Source organism: Sturnira hondurensis, unplaced genomic scaffold (genome assembly GCF_014824575.4).
Source record: "Sturnira hondurensis isolate 20B ecotype Veracruz unplaced genomic scaffold, ASM1482457v3 Scaffold0008723, whole genome shotgun sequence".
Classification (NCBI taxonomy): Eukaryota; Metazoa; Chordata; class Mammalia; order Chiroptera; family Phyllostomidae; genus Sturnira; species Sturnira hondurensis.
Genome location: NW_028081354.1, coordinates 483,341 through 509,245, shown reverse-complemented (window position 1 = coordinate 509,245; position 25,905 = coordinate 483,341). Strand labels below are relative to the sequence as shown.

Below are 25,905 nucleotides of genomic sequence, written 5' to 3'. Positions count from 1 at the left end.
GAGAAAGAGAAGGAGAAAAACATCAATATGTGGTTGCCTCTCATGTGCCCCTACCAGGGACAAAGCCTGCAACTCAGGCATGAGCCGTGACTGGGAATCCAATCAGCAGCTTTGTTCACAGGCCGGGACTCAACCACTGGCTACACCAACCGGGGCTGCTTTGTGGGAGGGTTTTGATTACTGTTTACATCCAGGTTGTCTAAATTCTTCATGAGTCTGTCTAGGGAGGTTGTATGATTCTAAGAATTTGTCCATTTCTTCTAGGTTGTCTAATTTGGTGCTATCTAGCCTTTCATATTCTTTTACAATTTTTTTTTGTATTTCTGTGGTATACATTGTAACTTCTTTCATTTCTGATTTTGAGGCTTTTGTCTCAAGTCTAGCCAAAGGTTCATCAATTTTATCTTTTCAAAGAACCACTATTCATTTCATTGATCTTTTGTAATGTCTTTTAATTCTCTATTCCATTTATTTCTGCTCTGATTTTTACAATTTCCTTTTTTCTTCCAACTTTGGGCTTCATTTGTTCTTCATTTTCTGGTTCCTTAAGGTATAATATTAGTTTTGAAATTTTTGTTTCTTCAGGTAGGCCTGTATTTCTATAATGTTCCCTCTTAGTACTGCATTTGCTGCATTCCAAAGATTTTTTGTATGCCATATTTTCATTTTCATTTGTCTCTATGTATATGTATCTTTTGAATCTTCTTTTATTTCTTCATTGACCCAGTATTTGTTCGTTAACATGTTTGCTTGTTTATTGGTACATAGACTGTTTATTAACAGACAAGGATACAGATTTATTTCCACTTGAACACACCCACAGTGAGACCCTGGTGGCCTGCAGTCCTGGTGTGCTGGCCTCGAACGCAAAGACCCCAGACATGGCACAGCCCTCTGTGGGCCCAAATTTTTCTCAGTCGCTCCAGGTCTTCGCAAAGCTTGTTGTCCATACCACTGGCCAGGACCTGGATGTGTTTTCCTTCCTTCACATCCTGTCTGTTCAAGAACCTGTCTGGACTCTTGTACCTGTGTGGATTCTGTATAAGGGTGATCACACATCCCACCTCAACCTCAGTGAGCTCTCCTGCCCTCTTGGTGGGGTCAGTGTCTGCTTTTGTCGGCATCACATGAGCATATTTTGCCCGACGCCTTTAGCTGCAGTGCTGGTGAAGGCTGTTTTCCGTTGCCCATCGATACTGAGTCGAGTACTCACAAGTGCGCTGGGCCTTCTCAGGGATCACGGGACCCATAGTGGCTGCCCTGGCAGTGGTGTGTAGGCCTCCTGTGGAAGAAAGCAGCATGTTTAATCTCCTCACATTTGTGATTTTTTTCTAGCTTTCTTCTTGTACTTCATTTCTAGGTTCATATTCTTGTGGTCAGAAGAGATGTTTGATATGACTTCAGTCTTCTTAAATTTATTGAAGTTTGTTTTGTGTTCCAATATATGCTATATCCTTGAGAAGGTTCCATGTGCACTGAAGAATGCGCATTCTGTTGCTCGGGCTGGGTGGAGTTCTGATAGTATCTATGAAGTTCATCTGTTCTCATGTGTCATTTGAAGCTAATATTTCCTTGTGGACTGTCTGATCTACCTCTCCACTGATGTAAGTGGGGTGTTAAAGTCTCCTACCACCATTTTCTTCCTATTTATTTTTCCCTTTAGGTCTGTTGGTAATTGCTTTATAGCCAGGGTCCAGCAGAAGTAAGGCTTGCTTGAGTGTGGTTGGTCAGGTAATAACAGGGGTGTAATAATTTAGTTTTAATTCAAACATTTCACCTAAAATGTCATATGGTGTGGGTGTGCTTGAGTGTGATATTACTATGTTATAGAATTATGTACTTACGATTGTGTAATAAAGGGGCATTATTTGTGTTGGATCCTGTATTTTTTTTAAAATAATTTTTTCATTTAATTCTTGTTGAAGTACAGCTTTCTTGGACCCTGTATTTTGGTGCTCCTAAGTTGGGTGTATATGTTTTAATAAATGTTGTGTCTTCTGGATGGACTGTCCCGTTTATCATTATAAAATGTCTGTATTTGTTTCTTGCTAGCTTTTTGTCTGGTGGTCTGTTTTGACTGGTAAAGTACAGCTGCACACTTTCCTTTTGATACCATTGAGCATCTTTTCACATGTCTCAGGACCCTCTGTATGTCCTCCTTGGAGAAATCTGTTCAGGTCCTTTGCCCATTTTTTAATTGGATTGTCTTCATGGTGTTGAGTCATATGATTTGTAGATTAAAACCATGCCCAGTGTATCATTGGCAAATATGTTCTCCTATACATTAGTTTGATGAGATCCCATTTGCTTTTTCTCTTATTTCCCTTACCCTAGGAGATATATTGGCAAAAATATTGCTGTATGGGATGTCTGAAATTTTACTGTCTATGTTTTCTGTTGTTTGGTTCTTTCTTACAGTTTCATCTCTTTGGTACAGTACTCTTTCTGTTCATTAATTTTATTCCTGAGCTCACTGAACTGTCTGAGTTTTCTTGTACCTTGTTGAGTTCCTCATGAATGCTAGTTTAATGCTTTATCATTTAAACCACAGTCTTCCATGACTTTTGAGTTTGATTTCTTTCTACGTTACCACATTACCTTGATGGCTCATGGTTTTTGGTGTATTGTTCCTTTGCTGGCACAGTTGAATTAAAAACTGTTCTTATTTAGGTATCATTTTGGTTTAACAATTCAGGTTGATATTTAGGGGTCTTCCCCGCCCCCGTCAGTGGTGCTGTAGTGACAGTTTTTGTCTTACCTGTTCTACTTGCACCTCGAGGGTTGTAGTCGGGGCGATGCCACTGTAGTACGGGAGTCACCATCCAGAGTGGCATGTTCCCTTACTCTGTTCATGTTGCCTGGGTCGTGGGGCACCACTGCCATGGGGGTGGGGGAATGAGGCAGGTTCACAAACCTGCTGTGTTGCCACCTGTTTCCTGTGGGTGCTGCTGCTGCAGGAGGCCATAGGTGCATCTCTGTTCCTGCTATCAGGCTCTGGATGCAGTCAGGGAGGGAGCCGGACTGTGGGGTGCCAACACTACGGCTGCCATACTACCCTCTGCCAGCTTTGGAGGCCACACCCCAACTTTTCCATCTTTACCTCATTCACTGGGGGCAGCAATTCAGCTGTGGTGGACAGGGAACTGTCTGCAAGACTGTACCTGTCCTTCCCCTGCTCTGCCTCCCTTGTGTTCCAACAGGCCCACTTTCAGATGCATTGTGTGAATCTCCCTGGGGTCCTACTGTGCTGAGCAGTGGAACATTTGTTGGGTTACAAAAGTCTGACTAGTTATAGCCCTGGCTGATGTGGCTCAGTGGATTGAGCGCCGGCCTGTGAACCAAAGGTTTGCCAGTTCGATTCCCAGTCAGGCTCCATGCTTGGGTTGTGGGCCAGGTTCCCCAGTTGGGGGCATGTGAGGGGCAACCAATTGATGTGTCTTTCACATTGCTTCCCTCTCTCTTTCTCCTCTAAGTAAATAAAATCTTAAAAAGATGGATTGGGATTCAACTTTACGAACTTGGTCAGTCCCAAGCATGTCTCTAACCTGTGCCAGTTCCCCAGTAAATTGGGGGTATATATACCTACAGGTTTGTTGTGCTGCTTGATATGTAAAAGAGCCAAGGGTACTGCCTGCTGGTCGCAGTAAATGGTAGCTAGTGTTGACTGCTGATGCAGGTGAGGGTCCCTGCTGAGATGTGACACTTGGTTCAGGGTCAGTTCAGACCAGAACCATGGTCTCCACCACAGGTCCTTCCTATCACTGAAAAGGTCAATAAACAATGAATTGTGCCCTCTCTTAACTACTGGTATTTGGTTAGTACTATCCTGCATTTGCATGGCATTTTGTGGGTCACCCGCATGCATTCATTTGAATCGTGCAACCATTCCATAGGGCAGACTTTCTTAGTCTCATTCTACAGAAGAGGATGCGTACTCAAGATACGTAGCAGGTTAGGGTTCCAGGCCCTGTCACCACAGACCAAGTCTAGCACTCCTTCTGCAGAAACTGCATCACAAGGATGCTTCCACAGAGACAGACCAGGTTTGTGGGAGGGGTTTGGTCAGGCCAACAGGACTTGGTTAATGTTGACCAATAAGAGTCAAAATGAATTTTTTAGAGAGGATAATGTAGGGAGAATTATAAGCAACATGTTTAATTTCTTTGGAAACAAAACCTCCCAAGTAATGCCTGAACCCAAAAGGTACATACAAATGGCCAAAGTGTACTCTAAAATAATAGTTTTTTCCTTATAACATGAGTGCTTTCAGCCAGACAGTAAATTACAAACTATATCAAATCATGTTAAGGCAGATGACCAGTCTGGTTGCAGGTTTAACTATTTCCTGGACAGTAACCTTGCTGGAGTTTGACCTCTTCCTCCCAGCTGTTTGGCCACTTGGTCCAGGGAGGGGCAGTCCAGGAATTGGCATGTAAGGAGCTGGTCCATGCTTGTCTTGTCACTCACTGCTCGTTCTGCTGGCTCTCTGTGACTGAAGCAGATACAGAACCCTGGCCCTTGTTGACGTCACTGATGCACACCCACTGCCCGTCGACTGACTCCTTCCACAGGGTCACCTGCAAGTCAGAACATACACAGCCTATTACAGGTCAGCGGCCCTTCCCCCTGCTCTCATCTCACTGGATTCCCTGATGAGGGCCAAGGTCCCCACAAGGAAGCATGGCTCACAGCCTTATAGATAAAAAGAGGGCTTATCTTTGTTCTCCCATTGAAATTCCATCAAAACAGAAGAAAAATAAAAATCTAAAATTTAAAAAAAGTGACATCACCAAGATGGTAACATGGGTGGTTCCAAATGATTTCACTCCCCCTCAAGAGAACAACTATGCATGGACAAGACACCCCTGAGAGACTTCTTGAATGCAGGAGTGAGGCTGATGCACCCCTTGAGACCAGGCCAGACTGCGTCAGAACGATGAAGAGTGGCTACCTGCTAACTGCACCACTCTTCCCCTGGGCAGGTCAGTGCCATGCTGAAACTACAGTTCTTCTGGGGGGAAGAGCACAAAGATGACATCCAGCACCCTAAAAGCTGTGGGTCATTGCTTTGTGGGAGCCCCTACTTTGGTTTTGCCCCAAAGGGACTGCAGGTGAACCTGTGGGGTCATCCAGGGGGCTCCAACTGTGACGGAGAAAGGCTTCCAACAACCAGCACTCTGATCTTAGCAGACCTAGTTCCTACCCGCACAGTAGCCCCAACCAGTGGCTTTGCTCATCAGTAGAACAAAAGTCAAGGGCACAGTGTGACCAGGAAACCTGGTGGGTGAATTGCTTAATTCAGGTCCCCAAATGAGTTTAACTCACTCTGGTGAGTCACTGCACTAACACAGCTAACATGGTGAAAGGTTGAAAGCTTTTCCTGTAAGATCAGAACAAGAGTGCTCACTCCTATTCAACACAGTGCTGGAAGTCCTTGCCAGAGTAACTTGCAAGAAGAGGGAAAAAAGGCATCAGAATTGGAAAGTGAGAAGTAGAGTTGTCTCTATTTGCAATGACATAATTTTACATATAGACCACCCTCAAATCCTCCAAAAAACTGAGATCTCATCAAGGAATCCAGTAAAGTTGCAATATACAAAATTCACATACAAAATCAGTAGCATTTCTATGCATTAGCAACAAATTATGTGAAAAGAAATAAAGATCTCATTTATACCTCATTTGATCTACAACCAAAACTACTCTATGCAGCAAAGCTATCATTTAGATAGCTATCATTTAGAATTGAAGCTAGATCACTTCATTTCACTTAAAATGCATTAAAGACTTAAATTTTAAGACCTGAAACCATAAAACTCCTTGAAGAAAACAAAGGCACCTGGCAGCTCAGTGGACTGAGCATGGGCCTGTGAAGCAAAGGGTCGCAGGTTCGATTCCCAGTCAGGGCACATGCCTGGGTTGCAGGCCAGGACCCCAGTAGGGGGCACAGGAGAGACAACCACACATTGATGTTTCTCTCCCACTCTTTCTCCTTCCCCCCTCTCTAAAAATAAATAAATAAATAAAATATTTTTTAAAAGGCAGTAAACTTTTTGATGTCATGCTTAGCAGTATTATTTCTCGAACATGTCTGCTCAGACAAGGGGAACAAAAGAGAAAATAAACAAATGGGACTACAGAAAACTAAAAAGTTTTTGCACAGTGAAGGGAACCATCAACAACAAGAAAAGACAACCTATTAATTGTTAGAAGATATCCACCAAAGATATATCCAATAAAGGTTTAGCATCCAAAATGTGTAAGGAACTCATACAACCTAACACCAAAAAATAAAAAATAAACAATCCAATTAAAAATGGGCAGAGGACGTGAATGGACATTTTTCCTGAAAGGACATACAGAGAGCCAACAGACATATGAAAAGATGCTTACCATCTTTAATTACTAGGGAAATACAAATTAAAACGATGATGAGATTCCAGCTCACACCTGTCAGATGGCTAGCATCAATAAATCAACAAACAACAAATATTGGGGAGAGTGTGAAATAAAGGGAACCCCTGGGCACTGTTGGTGGGAATGTAAATTGGTGCAGCCACCATGGGAAATAATATATTTAGTTTTAGTTGGGAAACTAAAAATAGAACTAGCACATGATCCAGTAATTCCATTTCTGGGTATTTATCTGAAGAAATCCAAACATCAATTTGAAAAGATATGAACCCCAATGTTCACTGCAGCATTATTTATAATAACCAAGATATGGAAGCAGCCCAAGTGTCCACTGATAGATGAATGGACAAAGAATACTGGTGTACATGAACAACAAAAGATTGCCCAGCCACAAAAATGAATGAAATCTTGCCATCTGTGACAACATGAATGAATCTAGAGGGTATTACGTGGAGTGAAGTGTCAGAGAAAGACAGATACTGTGTGATTCCACTTATATGTGGAATCTAAAGAACAAAAGAGTTGAAGAAGCAGAAGAGCAACAACCTCACAGACATGGAGGACAGACTGGTGGTTGCCAGATGAGAAGGTGCTTCAAGGGCAAAAAGGTGAAGGGTTAAGAAATACAAATTGCCAGTTATACAGTCATGGGATACAAAATACAGCATAACGAATGTAGTTAATAATACTGCAATAACTATGTGTGGTGTCAGAGGGGTGCTAGAGTTATTGGGATGGTCACTGTAAGTTATAAAAATGTTTAATCACTGTTTGTACTCCTGAAATAATACATGTGAATTCTAATTAAAAAACCAGACAGGTGGATAAATAGAATGTGTTATAATTAAAATTATTTAGACTTATAAAGGAAGGAAACTATGACGCACGTTACGACATAGATGAACACAGTATTTTGAGTGAAAGAAGCCAGTTACAAAAAGACAAACGCTGTATGACTTCACTCACAGAAAGTTGCCAGCACAAGTTCTTGGACCGAAAGTAAAACGATGGCTGCCAGGGGCCGGAGGAAGGGAAATGGGGCTGTTGTTTAGTGGGCCTGGGGTTTGGAAGATGGAGAGAGTTCTGGACATGGATGATGGCGATGACTGCATGACAACGTGAATGTACTTAATGCTACTGAACCGCACACTTAAAAATGGTTAAGATGTATTTTATGTTGTATGTATTTTCGCACAATTAAAAGGAAAGCTGCCTGCAGAAAGGAAGAAGTAAAAAACTACTGCCATCTGTTTGGCCAGTTTCTTCCCTAAGGCAGAGCATCCCTAACTTTATAAGGTAAGTTTCAAATGCAGTGGTCCTGGTGAGTCTTCAGGTTCATTTGCAACTTGCCTTGTGCTAGTCTTTCTTTTACTGAGTTTTCCAATAGTCACTCTGGCTCCATGACCTTATTTTTGTGCATAGTACTCATAAATTGTACTGATTTTTAAAAATATGTCTCTTAGGGATGCTCACAACCACACCATCTCCCAATGTTTTTGCTTTTATGAGTTATTTTTCTCATCTACTTACTTTTGGGGCAAAGCTAATTGGCATCGTGAAATTAAGGTAGTCGAATGGCTGGGGTGATGAACTCACAGGGCAGTGGCTTTGGATTTCATTTGGGCCTGAGTATTGCCCCGGGCACCTAACAGCTTTGTGGCTCCCATGCAAGTCAAATCACCTGTCAGCTTCTTTCCTATGTGTAAGCACGGGACATACACAGTAAGATTTGAGGATATAATTGGGACACATGCTCAAAATGCAATCCTCATTACGGTTCTCTGCAAGCCTGCCTGCCATGAGATGGGATACTCAACGGCACTCTCCAGTGGGCAAAGGAAACACAAATGGGGCATACCTTATTATCTCCACCCGAGACGGCCAGGATGTTGGCTGTGATGGACCAGCTCACGTGCCACACAACATCATTGAACTTGTGCAGGAGTTTGGGGGACCACGTATTGCTTGAGGCATCATCACAGGTCCAAATGAACACACGACCATCCTGGGAACATAGAGTCAGGAGATAGGGGCAGGGATCCTGCTTGGAGCCATATTGGACCTTTGCAGGAATGGGGTGGGGGATTCGACGCACAGCATACCCAGGAACTTCTTGGGTATTCACAGCTTTCAGGGCCAGTTTCCAGCCCAGTACCCTTACTCTCCTCCCTTTCCCCCAGGAATACACATCACATAGGTTGAGAATCTCCCAGGTTCCCTTATTGGTTTCAGGTATGCACTTTGTCTGCTTTGCTAACTCTCAAATTTTCTCTGGGGTTTTCTTCATGTCTACCAAGTCACTTCCTGTTCCAGCTTCCTCTGGTTCTGTCTATACTCTCTCAACTGGATGGGCATGGCTGTCTAAAAACCGAGCTCAGAGAGTAAGAAGGGAGACAAACAAACAAAAAAATCAAACAACATCCTTCTCAGATTTAGACCTAAATAAAACAGGCACAAATGATGTAAAAGGCTTGGCTGCCTGGCTTAATTCTTGCCCAGGGTGCTGGTAGCACAGAATTAAAGGCTTGTCCTTGCTCATACTTTTGTGATCTGCCTGGGAAGAGTGGACACAGGTGAGTTCAAGGCCTTAGAATTTCCCATTATCCTGGTCCTTGTTTGGGAACACTCTCAGAATTACACTTGAGTACTTCCATTCCCTTCTCACATAAGCAGCAAGAGGGGGAACTGGTCCTGCTTTTTTGGCTTGATGGAGGCGAGCCGCTTGTGGCTTATGATCATGAGGTCACTGCATGATGCTCCACAGTCCCCTGGCTGCACTGGTCCAAAGGTGCCTGATGCCCTGTCCTTATCTTTCAAGGGCTTTCCCTTAAAAGGACTGTAAGGGCTGACAGGGCCCACTCTGTGATTAAATAACATGGGATGCTCTCATGGGTCTGAGCTGACCTGGGAACAGCTGGCGATGGTGCTGGTGGGTAGACCAATGGAAGGGGCCCAGGCCACGTCTCGAACCCAGTCACTGTGTGCTTCCAACTTCTGCTCCTCCTTCCACTGGCCATCCTCTTCTTCCCTAATAGGGGAAGATCAGAGGAAAATTGGGTAGCAGCCCAAATACCACACTTCTGTTCCTTCCCCACATCGTAGAGGCTGAACAACTACCCCATCTTTCTGATTTCATTCACCGAGCCTGTAGAATTTTATCCAGTTTACCAGCTATAATGAATTATTTTTCCACAGCCAAGTCAGCTCAAGCAGTTAGGAATCAGGGGAAGAATAAAAGTGCTTCAGCAAAAAGCAATTTAAAAAAAAAAATGTAACGCTTCACGAATTTGCGTGTCATCCTTGTGCAGGGGCTGTGCTAATCTTCTCTGTATCGTTCCAATTTTAGTCTATGTGCTGCCGAAGCGAGCACAAAAAGCAATTTTTTTAAAGCATGTCCTCTGACATTGAAAATAGTGTTTTGTGGGCAAGAGGAAAAAAGAAAAGATCCTGTTTTTTGTGAACTGTGGCTGAGTCATGGTAGGTAGGGTGGAAGGCAATAAGTGTCCTCTTGAGAAGTCCACCAACCCCACTTACTTCCACAGCTTGATGAGGTTGTCACAGCCACCCGAGGCAAACTTCTTGATGTAGTTGGGCTTCTGCCCTGACGGCTGGTCTATGAGGCTTCCAGGTACAACAGCAGGGGCCCAGCTGACGGCATTGCAGCCAATCTGCAAGGAAGGAGACTTGTGACTGTGCCCCTTTGCCCTGCAACAGAACGCGGCTTCGGCAGACCTGAGGCTGCTGCGCATTTCCTTTCTAGTGCTCAGGACTGGATCAGGTAGGACGGCTGTTGCGATGCACTAACAATTAGCCACTCATAATTCTCTTCAAGGATTCCTAACTGTGTGTATATTTTTCAGCAATAAACACTTAAAGTAAGAATTAGGGACTCTCAGGAATTTAAGAAACAAAGCATTTTTCAAATACGTGAAAGGAGGGCACAGACTCAGAAAAACATGCATAGTAAATACATGGCTAAATGAATTACTCCCAAGCACTCTGGTAACTGCCACCAGGTCATGAAAGAAAACTGCTACTTACTCAGGAAGCCCTGCCATGATGTCCTACCTGAATCACAGCCCCTGTCCTGTGGTGAGGACCCGTTATCCTGGCTTCTCATCTTTTTGTTTCAGTTTTGTCACTCAGATGTGAATCCGGATCTTAAAGTTTAGTCTTGCTGTTTAAGTATTTTTTTTTCATGCTTTTTACATCTCATTTATAGATTCCTCCTCTGATCCTTTTTTTCTCTTACAATTTTTCTGTTGAAGAATCAGTGTCATCTGTCCTGTAATTTCTCAGGCTGCTTTTTGCTGTCACATACTCAGTTCAACATATTCCTCTGAATCCCTAAATCGTCAGCTGGATCCATGACTGGATTAGACTCAGCTCCATCCCTCTGCCAGACTCCATGTGGGAGTGCACTGTTTCCTCAGGAGGCACGTGTTCTTAGCACCCGTCAGTAATCTATGCCTCTCTTAATTCACTGAGCATGACAAAATGGTGATACTGTAATTCTATGCATTTTGGGGGTCATATGTTTCATGGAATATGCTAGAATGGGGCAATTCCCTCATTCATATTTGGTGGCCCAGGGGTACAGATCAGGTAAGGGAGGATATGCTTGAATCTTTCTAAACTGGTTCTCTATCATTTTCCAAAGATGACTGATTCTCTCTTAAATTTAAGAACTCAAGGATTTAGCATATTTGGTGGGTTCATTGCAATTACTCTGATTTTTCACACACTGCCCATCTTTGTCACTGTGAACTTGTTCAAGTTAGCTCTTTTGAAATAACCCTAGTATGGCAAAAGTATGACCCTGATTATTTCTTTTCAATCTGGTATGACAAGGTGTGTAAGCTCATCTTGCACATTTCCTGCCTCAGACCTGGAATTGGCCATTTCCCTAAGAGCTCTGGTTTCCTTTGGTGAGAAACTATAACCCAGACTATAATCTGGTACTAGGGCTGCTCACTACCACATAATTATTTATCTTATTTCACACAGTCTTAAATATGATTACTAAAATCTTGAATAAAGTGTTTGCAATGTTCTTTCCATTCTCCCCCAGTTTTTAGGAGGAAAGGCGGTAAGTGTTTGTATCTTAATGGTGCCAACATTAAAGAAATGTTGATCTCCAGCTGCTCGTGTGCCTCACCATTTTTAACAGTTGAACTCTATCTATATTAGCAGAGCACATGGCCAGTACAGCCTGTATTCTGCCTTCCAACTCTTATTCAATCTTAGTATTCTACCATTACCTGTTAATGTACACAGGCATACCTTGGAGATACTGCGGATTTGGTTTGGACCACTGTGTAAAGTGAGTATCACAATAAACTGAGTTGTAATCTTTTTGCTGGTGGAGGGTCTTGCCTTCAATTTGCAAAAGTACAATATCAGTAAAGTGCAATAAAATGACGTGTGCCCAAGCAAATGTTTCTAGTCATTTTTGTTGTCTAAAGTGTATTTTCTAGTATATACCTCAAGAAAGGCTCATGAAAACAATAGTTCTTGGGTTCTTACATACCAGTAATGGTTTTTATATGCCAAAATAAAAATTTAAAAACAGCTCTGAGGTATAACTGACATTAACTGCACATAAAATATGTGATCTGATCAACTCTGACAGAGGTACACCCTATAAAACCATCACTATGATCAAGGTAACAACCACCTCAAAGTGCTGAAAGAAAAAAAACTTACAACTAATAATATTCTACCTGGAAAAGTTATCATTCAGAATTGAAGGAGAGAGTTTTTACCAGATAAGCAAAAGCTAAAGGAGTTCACTATGATCAAATTGGCCTAAGAAAAGTAAAAGAGACTTCTTTAAACTGAAATAAAGAGTGCTCATTAGTAACAAGAAAACATATGAAAGTATACATCTCATTGGTAAAGCTAAATAAATATATAGTAAATGTAGTAAATTCACTTACAGAGCTACTATGAAGGTTAAAAGACAAAAATAGTAAAAATGACTTTCATTACAATAATTAGTTAAGGAATACAAAAGATAAAAAGATGTAAAATGCTCCATAAAAATATAAAATGTGCATGGGGATAGAGTAAAACTGTAGAGCTTTAGAATGTGTTTAAACTTAAGTTATCAACTTAAAATAGACTGTTATAAATTAGGTTGTTATATGGAAACCTCATGGAAACCACAAAGCAAAAACCTATAGTAGATACACAAAAATAATGCATAAGGAATCTAAGCATGCCACTGAAGAAAGTCATGAAACCACAACTAAGAGAGCAAGAGAAAAAGAAAGGAACAAAGAGGAAGTACACAGTCACAAAACAATGAACAAAATGGCAAGAAGCACATACCTATCAATACTTACTTTAAATGTAAATAGACTAAATTCTCCAAAAAACCCAAAACAAAACAAAAAACTAAAGACATCATAAAGTAACTGAATGGATAAAGAGCCATCTACATGCTGCTGACAAGACAGCAATTTCAGATATACAGACACACACAGACTGAAAGTGAAGAGATGGAAAAAAATATTCCCAGCAAATGGAAAACAAAATAGCTGGGTTACTTATACTTGCTTTAGACAAAATAGACTTTACAATGAGGACTGTAATAGGAGACAAAGAAGGGCATTACATAATTATAAAGGGGTCAATCCAGTAAGAGGATATAACATTTGTAAATATTTATGTTCTCAAAAGAGAAACACCCAAATATATAAGCAAATAGTAACAGACCCAAAGGGAGAAACAGATAGCAATATAACAGTAGGAGACTTTAATATCCCATACATATCAATGGATAGATCACCCAGAGGAAATCAGTAAGAAAATATCAGTTAAACAAGGTGTTTGATCAGATGGATTTAACAGATATATACAGAACAATCCATCCAAAAGCAGCAGAATAAACATACTTCTGAAGTGCACATGGAAAATTCTCCAGGACTGATCATATGTTAGACCACAAGTCAACAAATTTAAGAAGACTGAAATCAAGCATCTTTTCTAACCACAATGGTATGAAAAGAAATCAACTGTTAAGAAGAAAACTGGAAAATTCACAAATATGTGGAGATGAAACATCATGCTACTGGACAACTAATGAGTCAATGAGAAATCAAAAGAGAAAAAATGTCTTGAGACAATACAAATAGAAATACAATATACCAAAATTTATGGGGTGCAGCAAAAACATTCTAAGAGGAAAGCTCATAATGATAATTGCCTACCTTAAGACACACAAAAAATCTCAACCTAACTTTACATTTCAAGTACTAGAACACAAACAAATGAAGTCAAAAGTTAGGAGAAGGAAGGAAATAAAGATCAGAAAGGAAATTTTATGAAATAGAGACTAAGAACTGATTCTTTGAAATGATTAAAAAAAAGAAAAAAGACAAACCTTTAGCTAGACCCACCAAGAAAAACAAAGAGCTCAAATAAAACCAGAAGTGAAAGAGGAGATATTACAACTGGTATCACAGAAATACAAAACATCATAAGAATAAATTCCTAAAAAAATACAACCTTCCAAGACTGAATCATAAAGAAATTGAAAATATGAATTACCAGTAATCAGAAATCACCCAACAAATACAAGTCCAGGACCAGACAGTTCCACTGGTACTTTCTATCAACATTCAAAGAATTAATAACAATCCATCTAAACTCTTCCAAAACATAGAAAAGAAGAGAATGCTACCAGACTCATTTTATGAGGCCAGCATTGCCAAACAAGGACGACACAAGAAAAGAAAATCACTGGTCAATATACTCAATAAACATAGACAGATGCATAAATCCTCAACAAAGTATTATAAAACTGAATTTAGCAATATATTAAAAGGGTCATACTTTATGATCAAGTGAGATTTATTTCAGGAATGCAAGGATATGGTATGGCCGTAGACCAAAGCAATCTTAAGAAAGAAGAATAAATCTGGAGGCATCATGCTCTCTGATTTCAAACTATATCACAAAGCTACAGCTATCAAAACAGTATGGTATTCACATAAAATTAGATCAACAGAATAGACAGCCCAGAAATAAATGCATGTGTATAAGCTCAATTAATTTATGACAAAGGAGACAAGAATATTTGATAGGGAAAGGATAGTTTCTTTAATAAATGGTGTTGCAAAAACCAGACAGCAAAGGAATGCAAACTGGAATGCAAAAGAATTAAACTTGACTAATATCTTACATCATATGTAAAAATTAACTGAACATGATTAAAGATTTGAATGCAAGACCTGAAACCATAAAACTCCTAGAAGACAACATAAATGGTAATAAGCTCCTTGATATTGGTCTTGACAATGATTTTCTGTATCTGACTCCAAAAGCAAAGGCAACAAAAGCAACAATAAACAAGTGGGACTACATCAAACTGAAATGCTTCTGCACGGAAAAGGAAATCATCAACAAAATGACAAGGCAACCTAGTGAATGTGAGAAAATATTTCAGAGTCATTTAGGTGATAAGAGATTCATATCTAAAATACAAAAGAACTCATACAACTCAAAGAAACAAAATCTGATGTAAAAATGGGCAGAGATTCTCTGGCTGGACAGCTGCTGGTTGGAGCATCACCCTGTACATCAAGAGGTTGGAGGTCCAATCCCTGGCTAGGTCGAGGTGCATATGAGAGGCAACTGATAGATGTTTTCCCCTTTTCTTTCTCTCCCTTTCTCTCTTTCTAAAAATCAATAAACATATCCTCTGGTAAGGATTTAAAAAAATTAAAAATAAAAATGGGCAGAGGATCTGAACAGACATTTTCCCAAAGAAGATATAAAGATAGTCAACAAGTACATGAAAAGATGCTCAACATCACTAATCGTCAAGGAAATCAAAACCACAATAAGGTACTACCTCACACCTGTTAAAATAGCTATTATCAAAAAACCCAGAAATAGCAAATATTGTTGAGGATATGGAGAAGAGAACCCTTGTGCAATCTTGGTGGGGATGTAAACTGGTGGAAACCACAGAAAACAGTATGGAGTATGGAAAACAGTATTTTTTTCACCAAAAAATTAAAAATAGAACTACCTATGACATGACTCAGCAATTCAATTTCTGGCTATTTGTCTGAAGAAAACACTAATTCAAAAAATATATGCACCTCATGTCCACTGCAGCATTATTTACAATAGCCAAGATATGGAAACAACCTAAGTGTCCACTGATGGATGGATGAATGGATAAAAATATGGTACCCTCTGACCTCTGTGGCCTTTGCTTGGCTTCAAAGAAGCTCAAAGCTGCTCTACCAAGCACATCTGATCAGCAGCCCCTCCCCTGGCCCACTGCACAGCAGTGACACTACTCCTGCCCCTCTCCACAGGACACATGAGGCGAGTCTGCAGAGCTGCCCTATACATGCAGACGGGGTCTGGACTTACAGTGTGAGCATTGTTGATCTTTTTCACGTCCCACTGGCCCTCCCCGGTGTATGTCAGCAAGGAGATGGCCCCATCGGAGCTCCCACAGGCGAGGATTAGGCCGTAGTCGTGGGGTGCCCAGCATACAGAGTTTACTACAGAAAGGAGGGAGGCACAGTGAGCAAACTTTGATTTTCTACATTTATCATTTTACTAAATCTCTGAGTAAATTTGCATGGATCACCATGGGCAATTTTTAACTTTGTCAATTAAAGAGATTTAAAAAAACCACAATCTACTAACATCATCTTTTCCTAAATTAATGTCTATCTTAACAAAAGATAAGCTGGACAATAGTCTGAGATACAGGCTAGCACTTAAAATAAATAAACTTTAAAAACTGCATTGTCTTTGCTTTTCTCACTTTGCTTTGGACTGGCTTTAGGTCTTAGAGCCTTATCTCCCCTCTGGACCACTAGTGCAAAAGCCAACCCAAACCCAAGGGATAACCAAGAAGCATCACAAGGAGAAGAGAACCAGAGCATGAGCTAGGACGGAGGCCTTTCTGGCTCACCCAAGGGCCCCCCTCCCACCTTGTCCCGCCACACTCAGCATACCAGAGGAGTCATGTCCCGTGTGCTCGTGCGTCTTCTCCCAGGTGCCGTTTTCCTCTTTCCAGATAATGACTTTCCGGTCATAGGAGCAGGATGCCAAGATGTTGCCATACATGGGGTGGGCCCAGGCCACTTGCCACACAGGTCCCTCGTGACTGCAAGGGGAGGGGTCAGAGGTTACTCAGATGGGCAAGAGGAATCCACAGTGTTCTGTCAGCCGCCGCTTTGGACAGAACTAAATGGCTTCCTTGGTAAGCAGAGACAATGTGTCAGAACAGTAGTGCCTAAGAATTTCAAAATGGAGAGCCATACAGTATCACTGCCACAAGAGACCTTCACTGAGCAGTGAGAAGCTCGAGGCTCAGAGGCCAAAGAGGCTTTCAAAGCAAGTCAGGACTATAAATTAGCCTTTCCGAACCAACCTGGCAGAACCCTCACCTGACCCAGATTGCAGCCAGCACCACTGACACCTGCTCTCTTCAGCAGAGTCATCGATCAGTCAAGGTGTTGACTCACAAGTGCTCAGGAAGTATCTGCAGAATGAGTTGTTGTTTATCCTTCCAAATGGTCAAGTTCTTTAAGTGGCAGTATCTGTTTCATTTTGATATTTTCCACTACTTTAAAAAAGATTTTACTTACTTATTTTTGGACAGAGGGGAAGGGAGGGAGAGAAACATCAATGTGTGATTGCCTCTCACACTCCTTGCCCCGCCACTGGGGACCTGGCCTGCAAGCCAGGCATGTGCCCTGATCGGGAATCTAACCAGTGAGCCTTTGGTCCATAAGCTGGAGCTCAATCCACTGAGCCACACCAGCCAGGGCTCCACTACTCTTAATTTGCTCAAAAGGCATGTCCCTCTCTTATCTTTTGCTCTTCTTCTGTGGGTGTTCACATGTTAAGTATCATCTGACCACGTACCCTGTGCTGGGCTTGGTCCAGGGAAGGGTAGGCACCAGCACACAAGAGGTAGCTTGAGACTTCACAAACCACTTTTGACACGTTCGATCAGTCACAGCACCTTCTCCATACACTGCATTAATCTTTTTTTTTTGCATTTCAGTTGCATTTTTACCTTTTCTGAAATAATAAAGCATAATATGCTAAAAATGTATTTTCTTCCATTTTCAATATTAAAATGGCTATAACAAATATCCACCAATTTTGATAAGGTTTTTAAAATGCACGCTGATATGGCAGCTGTTATAATACAGTCTAGCAAAATGAAGAAGACAACTGAGTGCTATGGAAAAAAACAATTTTTTTGGCCAACCCAGTGTTTGTGATGACTCACGTAAAGACCCTGTGTGGTACAAGGGAAAAACACTCAATGTCCCTCAGCTGTTACTGCCGTCCTTGTTTACTCCTTCGTCCCAAAGCTGCAGTTTCCTCCTCCCTCTGGTTGGGACAACAGCACACTCTTGGTCGTTACAAAGGAGCTGCTAACCGAACCCTCAGTGGACTTATGTGCCAAACTGAGCACAGATTTAACTAGGGTAGAAAAGAATGGGGGTGTGAATTTATCCCTCCAGTATTTCACATCTTTTGAGCATAAGGAAGAAACAGAGCAGAAAGGACTGAGTGACAGCAGATGTAACCCCTCCGTCAGAGCCAGCAGCCCGGCCTCACCCTCACCCAGGGGCTGCCGCACAGGGAAAGTGGCATTTGGCTCCTCAGTCATGTGAATCTGAACACTCTGGAAGAAGGAAATGTCTTCCCAAGTGGTGAAGGCTATGGTCTCACATTACTGCACTTGAGTGACACTTACATCATGCTGATAAAATATGGGGCAAAAAAAATAGGAAGATTCTAACTTTCCAAAGTAGCAGTAGCACTGAAGGTTTGCTGTGATAGGCTCTACCTGGGAGGAGGCAGCATTAGCCCATTTTGAGGGTAAGCAGGTAGAGGCTCCCAGAGACAAACTGACTCCCTGGTCCGAGATTTTCTAGCAGGCATTTGGGTGGCAGAGCTGGGATTCACTCCTGGATCCATAAGCCTGGGATGTCTACTGAGGGCTGCAGGCTGGCTGGCACCTGGGCGTCCTCTCTGCTGCCTGCACTGTGGGGCTGCTCTGGCTCTCAGGCTTTCTTGCCATGCTTGGAAAGCCCACTCGTTCCCTGAGACCATGCCCAGTGTTGGCTGCACTCACCCTCTGAGGTCTGCAATGAGGAACTGCCCACCGTTGCGAACATCAAAGATTTTGACGGACCGGTCTGACGAGCAGGTTGCCAGGCGGGTGCCATAGTAGTCCATCTGGGCATCGTGCTGCAAAGGGAGGACTGCTCAGGGAGCCTGTGGCGGGGTCGGTGGGGTGGGCCCAGCCACCAGGGCAGAACGTCTAGTTTGGACCAGAATCTACCTGAAATTAACCTACCCTCAAAGAATCACTATCAGCGAGGAAGCTAGCATGCCAACATTCTCTGACATGCAACAGCTTTTTGAAAGGGATGAGACAAACCATATCCAGCTACTTTTAGACCCTTTACACACATGGGGAAGTCCTTTCCCATCCTGTGCTGCAGGGTGGCTATGGGTGGAAAAAAGCTGGCCTAGCCTCCCTGTTCTCCCTCGGGCACTACCTGCCCCCCACCCCCGCACGTGTTCTGAGGTTCTGGGGGCTACTGGGAATGACACCTGGAGCCGGCCGTTGACTGCCTGGAGGCCCTAATCTGGCCCTCCATGATGCACATCTGGCCTTGTCATAGGTTTCCATTCAGACACAGGGCTCCTTCCTCCACCCACGGCCCTCTGTGGACCTCCTTCCTAGTAGCGTGCTTAGCACCCCAGATTGTCTTACACATGCTCTACCCCTGGTACAGCTGGACCCACCCCTGGTAAATTGACTTCTGGGATGCTGACTGGCCACCTAGAGGCTGGCCTCTGCCTACAGCTCTATGTTCACCTGAGGTGATGGCTCCTCTGAGCCACTGTGCCTGCTGTCCTGCTGTTTGTTGGCCCTGCCTATCCCTACAGATGGCACTTTCTTCAACTATCCCACCTTGGGGGTTTCAAGAGCTATTAGTTGTCACTTTCATGGTAACCAGGAACAATTATACCCTTTCAAAGGAAGCAATCACTCCATCTGCTTCAAAAATTCCTTTCTTACCTCATGCAGAGACCTAAGAAAAACATCCCAATTCTTTGAAAGTTAATCTTCTCTACTATTGGAAGAAGTAGAGAAGTAGAAAACTTCTTGGAAGGCAGTGCCTACAGAGTTAGAGCTCTGTAAATGTACTCCTGAAGCATTTCTCCTAGAGAGTGCTATCACACCCTTAGGAAGGAAGTAGGGCGTCGTACCTAATGGATTTAACTCCTATCTCCTCAGCTTACCTGTTGTGCAACCTTGGAAAAATCACTCAGTCCTCTTGAACTTCAGTTTCCTTATCTTAAAATGGGGCTACTGATGACTTCTGCTTCAAGGGTTGTTATGAAGGTTAAATGAGGTAATGAATGAAGAGTACTTAGCATGGGATCTGACAGTTAGCATGCAGACATTAGTCATTACTATTTTGCCTTGTCTGCTCCTCAAATTGAACCCACATGAGTAGGTAGCATGTCCACTATCTTTCCCATTTTAGCTATGAGGAAGTCAAGGCTGACTCAGAAGAGTTCAGAGGTTGGCTAAGGAGCCTCAGATTGGCTCTTCTCACTCGTGATGCCACACTCTCTCTAAGGAGGTGTGACCTTACAGCAAGACCACACATGACTGCATCCAGGGAACCTATACAACTGAGACCAGATAACCTCTCAGAAGCCCCAAAGCACTGGTGGCCAGGAACCCTGACAGGAAAGACTGCCTGGATCGCTTGGCCCTGCATGAGGCTGTGGGAGACTTTAATCTCTGAACTTTCTCCCACAGTACTGTCCTTTTAGATCGAGCCCTGTGTCTGCCTCTCAGGAAACACTCCAAGTTAATGACTTCTGGTCCAAAGGGCCTTATATGGCATCTCTGTCTGTGGTGGTTCTACTCGGCTCTGTCTTGGGCTTTTGCCAAGCCTGCCACCTGCCTTCATATTGAGTCATCTTCCTACTGTCTCTTCTTTTAACCCCCTTTGCAACAGGGCTAAGAAGTGACAGCAGCAGGAAGACAGATGGGAAGACCGCTGTGAAGCCTCTGAACCTGTTCGGCGTCCATCCCAGACCGGGTTACTTTGTTGGCCAGAGACTGAAGTTGAAGGCCTTGAGCTACAAACCATTACCAGGTTCCTCCCATCAGAGAGTGACTAGCCTGCCACAGCCCTGCTAACTCAGAGGGCATTGCTGGGAGACTGACTGTACCCCGGAGGCTACAGTCTGACAGGCAAAGGCTACAACGCCACACTATATTCATGAATGCTTCCTCCCACAGAAATGCCCACATCCACAGCCGGGGCGGGGGGGGGGCTAAAAGAATACTCACAATCATGTCCTCATGGGAGGTGTCCACAGTGTTAATTACTGACACCTAGAACCAAAGATATCATTGGTAAATGAACCAATGGCAGTTAGAATGCAGTTATCTTATTACATCCACCGATGATATTCTAAAGTTCTTGACTGCATCTCTCCATTCATTCACTCAGTAAATATTCACTCGAAATACCTTCTTTTTGCCAAGCACTGTGCCAGGAACTGGAGATACAGACACAAATAAGAGGCACTTTGCCTTTGAGCAGCTTGCGCACAAGTAACCCTGACATGGCAAGATAAATACTTTAATGGTGGTTTACATGTGCTATAGCAGCCTAAGCGCCGGTGGTGATGCACACAAACTGGGACTTAGATAAGGAATTTGCCAGGCAGCACAGGAAAAAAAGTGCAGTCTAAGCAGAGGGCATCACAGGAGCAAAGAAGGGGGACACAAACGGGGCTGGCTGCCTTTGAGAAGGAAGAAGCACTCCAAGGGAGAATGACTGGTGCTCCCCAACTGGACGACAGAGCTTCCGATGTTCCAGGCAGTTTTCTGCATACTAATGTTACTATTTCAGACTTGGAGAATTCATTCAAGTGCTTCTTGAGGCTGCTCCCTGGTCTACAACCTGTGACAGATTCTAGACTCCCTGCTGGTTTCCAGGGTTGAGCAGCTGGTAGGTCTGGAACATAGCTGCAACAGCTGTCACCTCCGCACCCATTCTTCAAGGTCCAGTCCAAGTTCCAGGCCCCTTCCTGAAGATTCCCAGATCCCCCAACTGGCTGTGGCTGTCCCCCTCCGAACATCTCCAGCACTAAATGTCTACCACACTTTACATTGTTTCTTCTCCCAGCTAGAAGGCACCTTTCCTAGAGGCCTGTGTTGTCTGCAGTTGCGAATCCTCTCAAACCATGCAGCACAGTGCTTTTGTAACCAGAAGTAATTCAGTGACTATTTGCTGAATGAATAAGCAAATGAAGAAAAATAAACAGTTTTACTTTGCTCAACTACTCTTCTCTTAAAACTCTTGGGATGGAAAGGGCTGAAGAAGTTTCTGTTTGAAACTGATATTTCTTACCATTTCTCCCATTTCATCTCTCCCCAGCACAAACCCTGCAGGTATAAAGTCTGACTTGACTTTCAGAAAGGTGGGCACTGGAAGAGGACAGTGCACAGCCGTTTAAAAGGCCCACATCAAGTAAGTACAGGTTATCTCATTGAACTCTAGCTTCACTAAAAAGTGGGTCCCAAGGTCTGCAAAGGCAAGCAAGGAAGACAAAAAGAAGTCCTGTATGGGGGCCAAGCCAGCCAGGTTACTGAGTGCTTTCACATGTGCACTGGGAAGGACAAAGGGCAGAGTTAATTGGAGCTGTCTGACAGACCAAGCAACTGAAGAAATCCAAAGGTGAGAAAGAACTTGCTGAAGTTACAGAGCTAGTTACAGGTGCAGCTGGGAAAAGAGCTCTACCTGCTAACTTCCAGCCCAGAAAACACCCCACACCATTAGGCTGCCTATCTAGAAAATGAAGTAGTTACACGCAATTGCCTAAATCAATGGCTGAGGGCTAAATACGCCAGGAAGAAGTTTACTGGCAGTTTCATACCACCCTCACCCACCAGCCAGAATGGTGAACCATGTTTCTGGACAAGTTTTTTTTTTTTTTAAGCTCCTTAAAAAAAAAAAAAGTCCTTCCTCCAGAGAAACTAAAGTTGTTTGTTTGGTTTTCATTAAGTAGTAAGTGGCAGCCCTCAAAACATATTAGCTCAGGGATGCCAAGCTCATTGTCACCAGGGGCCACATCAGCCTCGCAGGTGCCTTCAAAGGGCCGAATGTAATTTTAGGACTGTATAAATGTAACTACTCCTAACAGTTAATCGAGAGCTTGGTGCTTGGGTAGAAACAAGGTGCTGGGTGGGCTAAAACAAGGTGGAGGGCCTAATTCCGCCCTGCAGGCCTTGTGTTTGCCACCTGTGTATTAGCTCCCCGGGATCAGTTAATGAGTTAAAAATTCATTTAGAATGAGATGTCTGTCAGAGCACAGGAGTCACCAGTTCTTAGCAGCTGAAGAATCAGAGGCTAAGAGATGAGTAGTTTAAAACCTAGCCCTCTTGCGAAGAACTAAACCCAGTGTCCTGATATCTGGGTTCACCCAAGTTTCCTCAGAATTCCATGCACACATAAGTTCCTAAGAGCATTAGTTTACTGAACCCCCACTCTGTGCCAGGCTGAGAACAGATGCTTTTCACCCCTTAGTTCTCCCGTTCAGTCATTCACTCTGTAAGTGTGGGGTGAATATATACTGTGGAATCCAGACTTAAAAAAACTGAGCCCATGCCCTCAGAGACTTCAGCTCATCCTTGTATCAGTCTCCTCAAGTGCGCATGATACCTGGGGGTCCTAGCCCCGGCCACTGTTCCACACACATCATTAAGGAATGGTTTAGAGGGTTTGAATCTCAGATCGTCACCTATCAGCTATGCGAGAGGCAAGTGTCGATAACAGCACCTACTTTACAGTAAGGGCTGTTAGCAGACTGAGATTATGAATAATGCTTGGCATTTACCAAAGGCCTCAGGGTACAGTAGTGCCTACAATGTTCTCGGTTTTGTTTTCAGTTGTTGGGGGAAGAGAGGGCAAAGGAAAGTGCGAAAGGTGCCTCAACGGCACATTCCGCGGATTTCCGGGAGATTCCGCGACCTCCCCCACGGAAAAGTGGCGAGAGGGCCGGAGGCCCCCAAACCTCGAAGTGGTGGAAGGAAGCTGAACGATCCCAGCCTGGGGCTTGAACCCTAGCGCGGTCGAGCAGCCCGAGACAGGCGCAACTATGGCCGGAACCCCGCTTAGCGTCCGCAGTCCCAACACTCACCATGGTTGCGGCAGCAGCGGATCCTACTCTCGGACGTGGCAGCTCCCGGCGGCGCCACAGACAGCTCACTTCCGGGGCCGGGGGTGGCCGGTCGGGCTGCGGCGCAGGAGCTTCCGGGCAGCAACGGGCTCTTCACGCACTAAGGTTCCGTGCCTTCCAGGGACAGCGCCACACCCTCCTCTGAGCCCTCACTTCTCGGTGAGGAACGCGCGGGACCCACGGTGGGGCTCTCGTTTCCAAGGCTTTTGGTATTTGAAACCCTAGCCGGTCTTCTCGCTGGGCCTGCCTTCCTTTCCATCCCCCGAGCTCCTTACGTGAAAGAAAGGATGCCTAACTACAACTTTACCATTTCCCTGCGGTTCTGGGTGTGACCGGCCTTATGATGAGCACTGAAGGACAATCTATTTTGGGGGTAGTGGGTAGACTGGTCCTAGCGTTTCCCTGTTGTTATCCTTCCTCATAACCCAAGGCTGGGTGGGACCAGTGGCAAAGAAGAATAGGGGAATGTCCCCTACTAGAGGCGGAGCCTCTAGGCTTGGAGAAGGCACAGGGCCCATACCTCCAAATTGCCCCACAGTTCTGGGATCTGGTGAGTCTGGCCCATCAGGTGGATTCCTCCAGGCAAGGAGGGATCTCAGCAAAGATTCTGCAGCTAAAGCCCAGGACCCAACTCCCAGTCTCCCCAACCGTTAGGTCCCTGGCTTTCCACAACACAGAACGCTGTGCTTTGGGCAGAGCCTGAGGGCTCCCCTATGTTCTGGCAGTCCTGGGCCCCTCTTGGGTTAAAGATTTTATTGACTTATGGTGGAGCCTAGGCTCTCCTTGAGTAAGTCCCAGTCCCTCAGTTTCTTCTCCTGAAACTGGGGGGAAGAATCCCAGCTGGAGATGGTCACTATGGCAGGAGGATGTTAAGACTCAGAGAGTGTGATCGACCCGGACCATTAGGAACTGTGGAGAGGGGCCGTGGGTCTTAACAGAACTCAAGGCTGGGCCTCTGGGAAGCAACCCACCCTCTCACCCCGACCCCAGCTTTCAGGACTCCTTATTTCCCTCTAATGGAGAAATACTGCAGGGGTGCAGGGTTGTGAGGGGGTGGTGCTTAAGGTGGAACAGAGAACAAAATGGGCAGGGCTCTTGGGTCTCTTGTTTTTCAAGGGACAGGCCCTGGCCTTGGATCTGTACTTGGACCACTGATCCTCTGGGTAATAAGGTCATGTCCTTCTCTCCAACCCTTGTGTTCCTTGAGTGAAGAATGTGGACAATGGCATATTAGATGTAATACAAATATAATGCATGGTACATAGTTGTTATTAAAGGAACTCCCTGGTGTAGGCATTGAAGTTGGAGAGATTGGGGGTTGGGGAAAAGCAGTGCAACTGTATCTTATTCATTAAGGTATTTGCTGGTGGGACTGAAAGGCATTATAATATAGAGGTTTTGAGGGCCAATTCTGGCATAAAGACTGCTAGGTATCTACTCTATCTCCTACTTACTCTGTGGGCACACCCTTTACCTCTCTGTGCTGCGGTCTCCTGTTAAGAGGGAATTACAACAATTACTTCCTCTTAAGTTGATGTGAGGATTAAATGGGTCCTGGATGTTAAACTGTTTGGAAATTAGATGGGTCTATGGTGCTTGATTTGGGTATCAGTTCTCCCTGAGAAAAGCTGGGATTTAGTATGTGTGTGGTGTGTGCATGTGCAGCCCTCAAGCATTGGACCAACATTGGGATTTAGGGTGCCAGGCTCTTCCTCTCTGTCTTTCCCTTCCCCAATAGGGGATGCCACCTACACCTGTTGTCCATATCTTCCATCACTTCCCTCTGGTTAGTAGCAGACCCCAAATCAGGCCATCTTAGCTTTCCCCAGGGTGACCCTACCTCCCAGAGCCTGTAGCTCAAGGGTGTCAAGCTCATTTTCACCGGGGGCCACATCAGCCTCGAGGTTGCCTTCAAAGGGCTGAATGTAATTTTAGGACTGTATAAATGTAACTACTCCTTAACTAGGGGCAAGGGGCTCGGTGTTGCCACTGGGTACAAACAAGGTGCCGGGTGGGATAAAACGAGGTGGAGGGCCGGATTCGGCCCATGGGCCTTGTATTTGCCACCTGTGCTCTATCTAGCCTCTGAATCTCTTCCTCCTCCTCCCTCTTTAGGCCTCTTCTCCTAAAGTAGTGCTTGCTGAGACTCAGCTGTACCCTGTGGAAGGTTAATGACTCATGGCAGGTTAAACTTATCTCGCTTAAATGATG

At 43.9% G+C, this 25,905-nt stretch overlaps 1 protein-coding gene, 1 long non-coding RNA gene and 1 other non-coding gene across 4 annotated transcripts; 1 reads left to right on the top strand and 2 right to left on the bottom strand.

The window, feature by feature from the left end:
* Positions 1–4,119: 4,119 nt before the first annotated feature.
* Positions 4,120–23,759, bottom strand: SEC13 (SEC13 homolog, nuclear pore and COPII component). Of its 2 annotated transcripts, none has more exons than XM_037055597.1 (9): positions 23,656–23,759; positions 20,798–20,842; positions 18,548–18,663; positions 16,404–16,555; positions 15,808–15,941; positions 9,949–10,082; positions 9,319–9,442; positions 8,273–8,419; positions 4,120–4,577 (listed from the first exon to the last, which is right to left on the bottom strand). In XM_037055597.1, exons 1-9 carry the CDS (start codon positions 23,656–23,658, stop codon positions 4,464–4,466), a joined length of 969 nt encoding a protein of 322 aa, XP_036911492.1. In that variant the 5' UTR covers positions 23,659–23,759; the 3' UTR covers positions 4,120–4,463. The 2 variants fall into 2 exon arrangements, with proteins under 2 accessions (XP_036911492.1, XP_036911493.1); XM_037055598.1 differs by having other exon boundaries at positions 4,516–4,600.
* LOC118993329 (uncharacterized) lies at positions 7,704–25,765 on the top strand. The gene is made up of 3 exons (XR_005067839.1): positions 7,704–7,714; positions 15,760–15,763; positions 25,668–25,765. It is a non-coding gene; the product is annotated as an uncharacterized LOC118993329 (long non-coding RNA).
* Positions 9,678–9,784, bottom strand: LOC118993401 (U6 spliceosomal RNA). The gene has a single exon (XR_005067854.1). It is a non-coding gene; the product is annotated as a U6 spliceosomal RNA (small nuclear RNA).
* Positions 25,766–25,905: the final 140 nt, after the last annotated feature.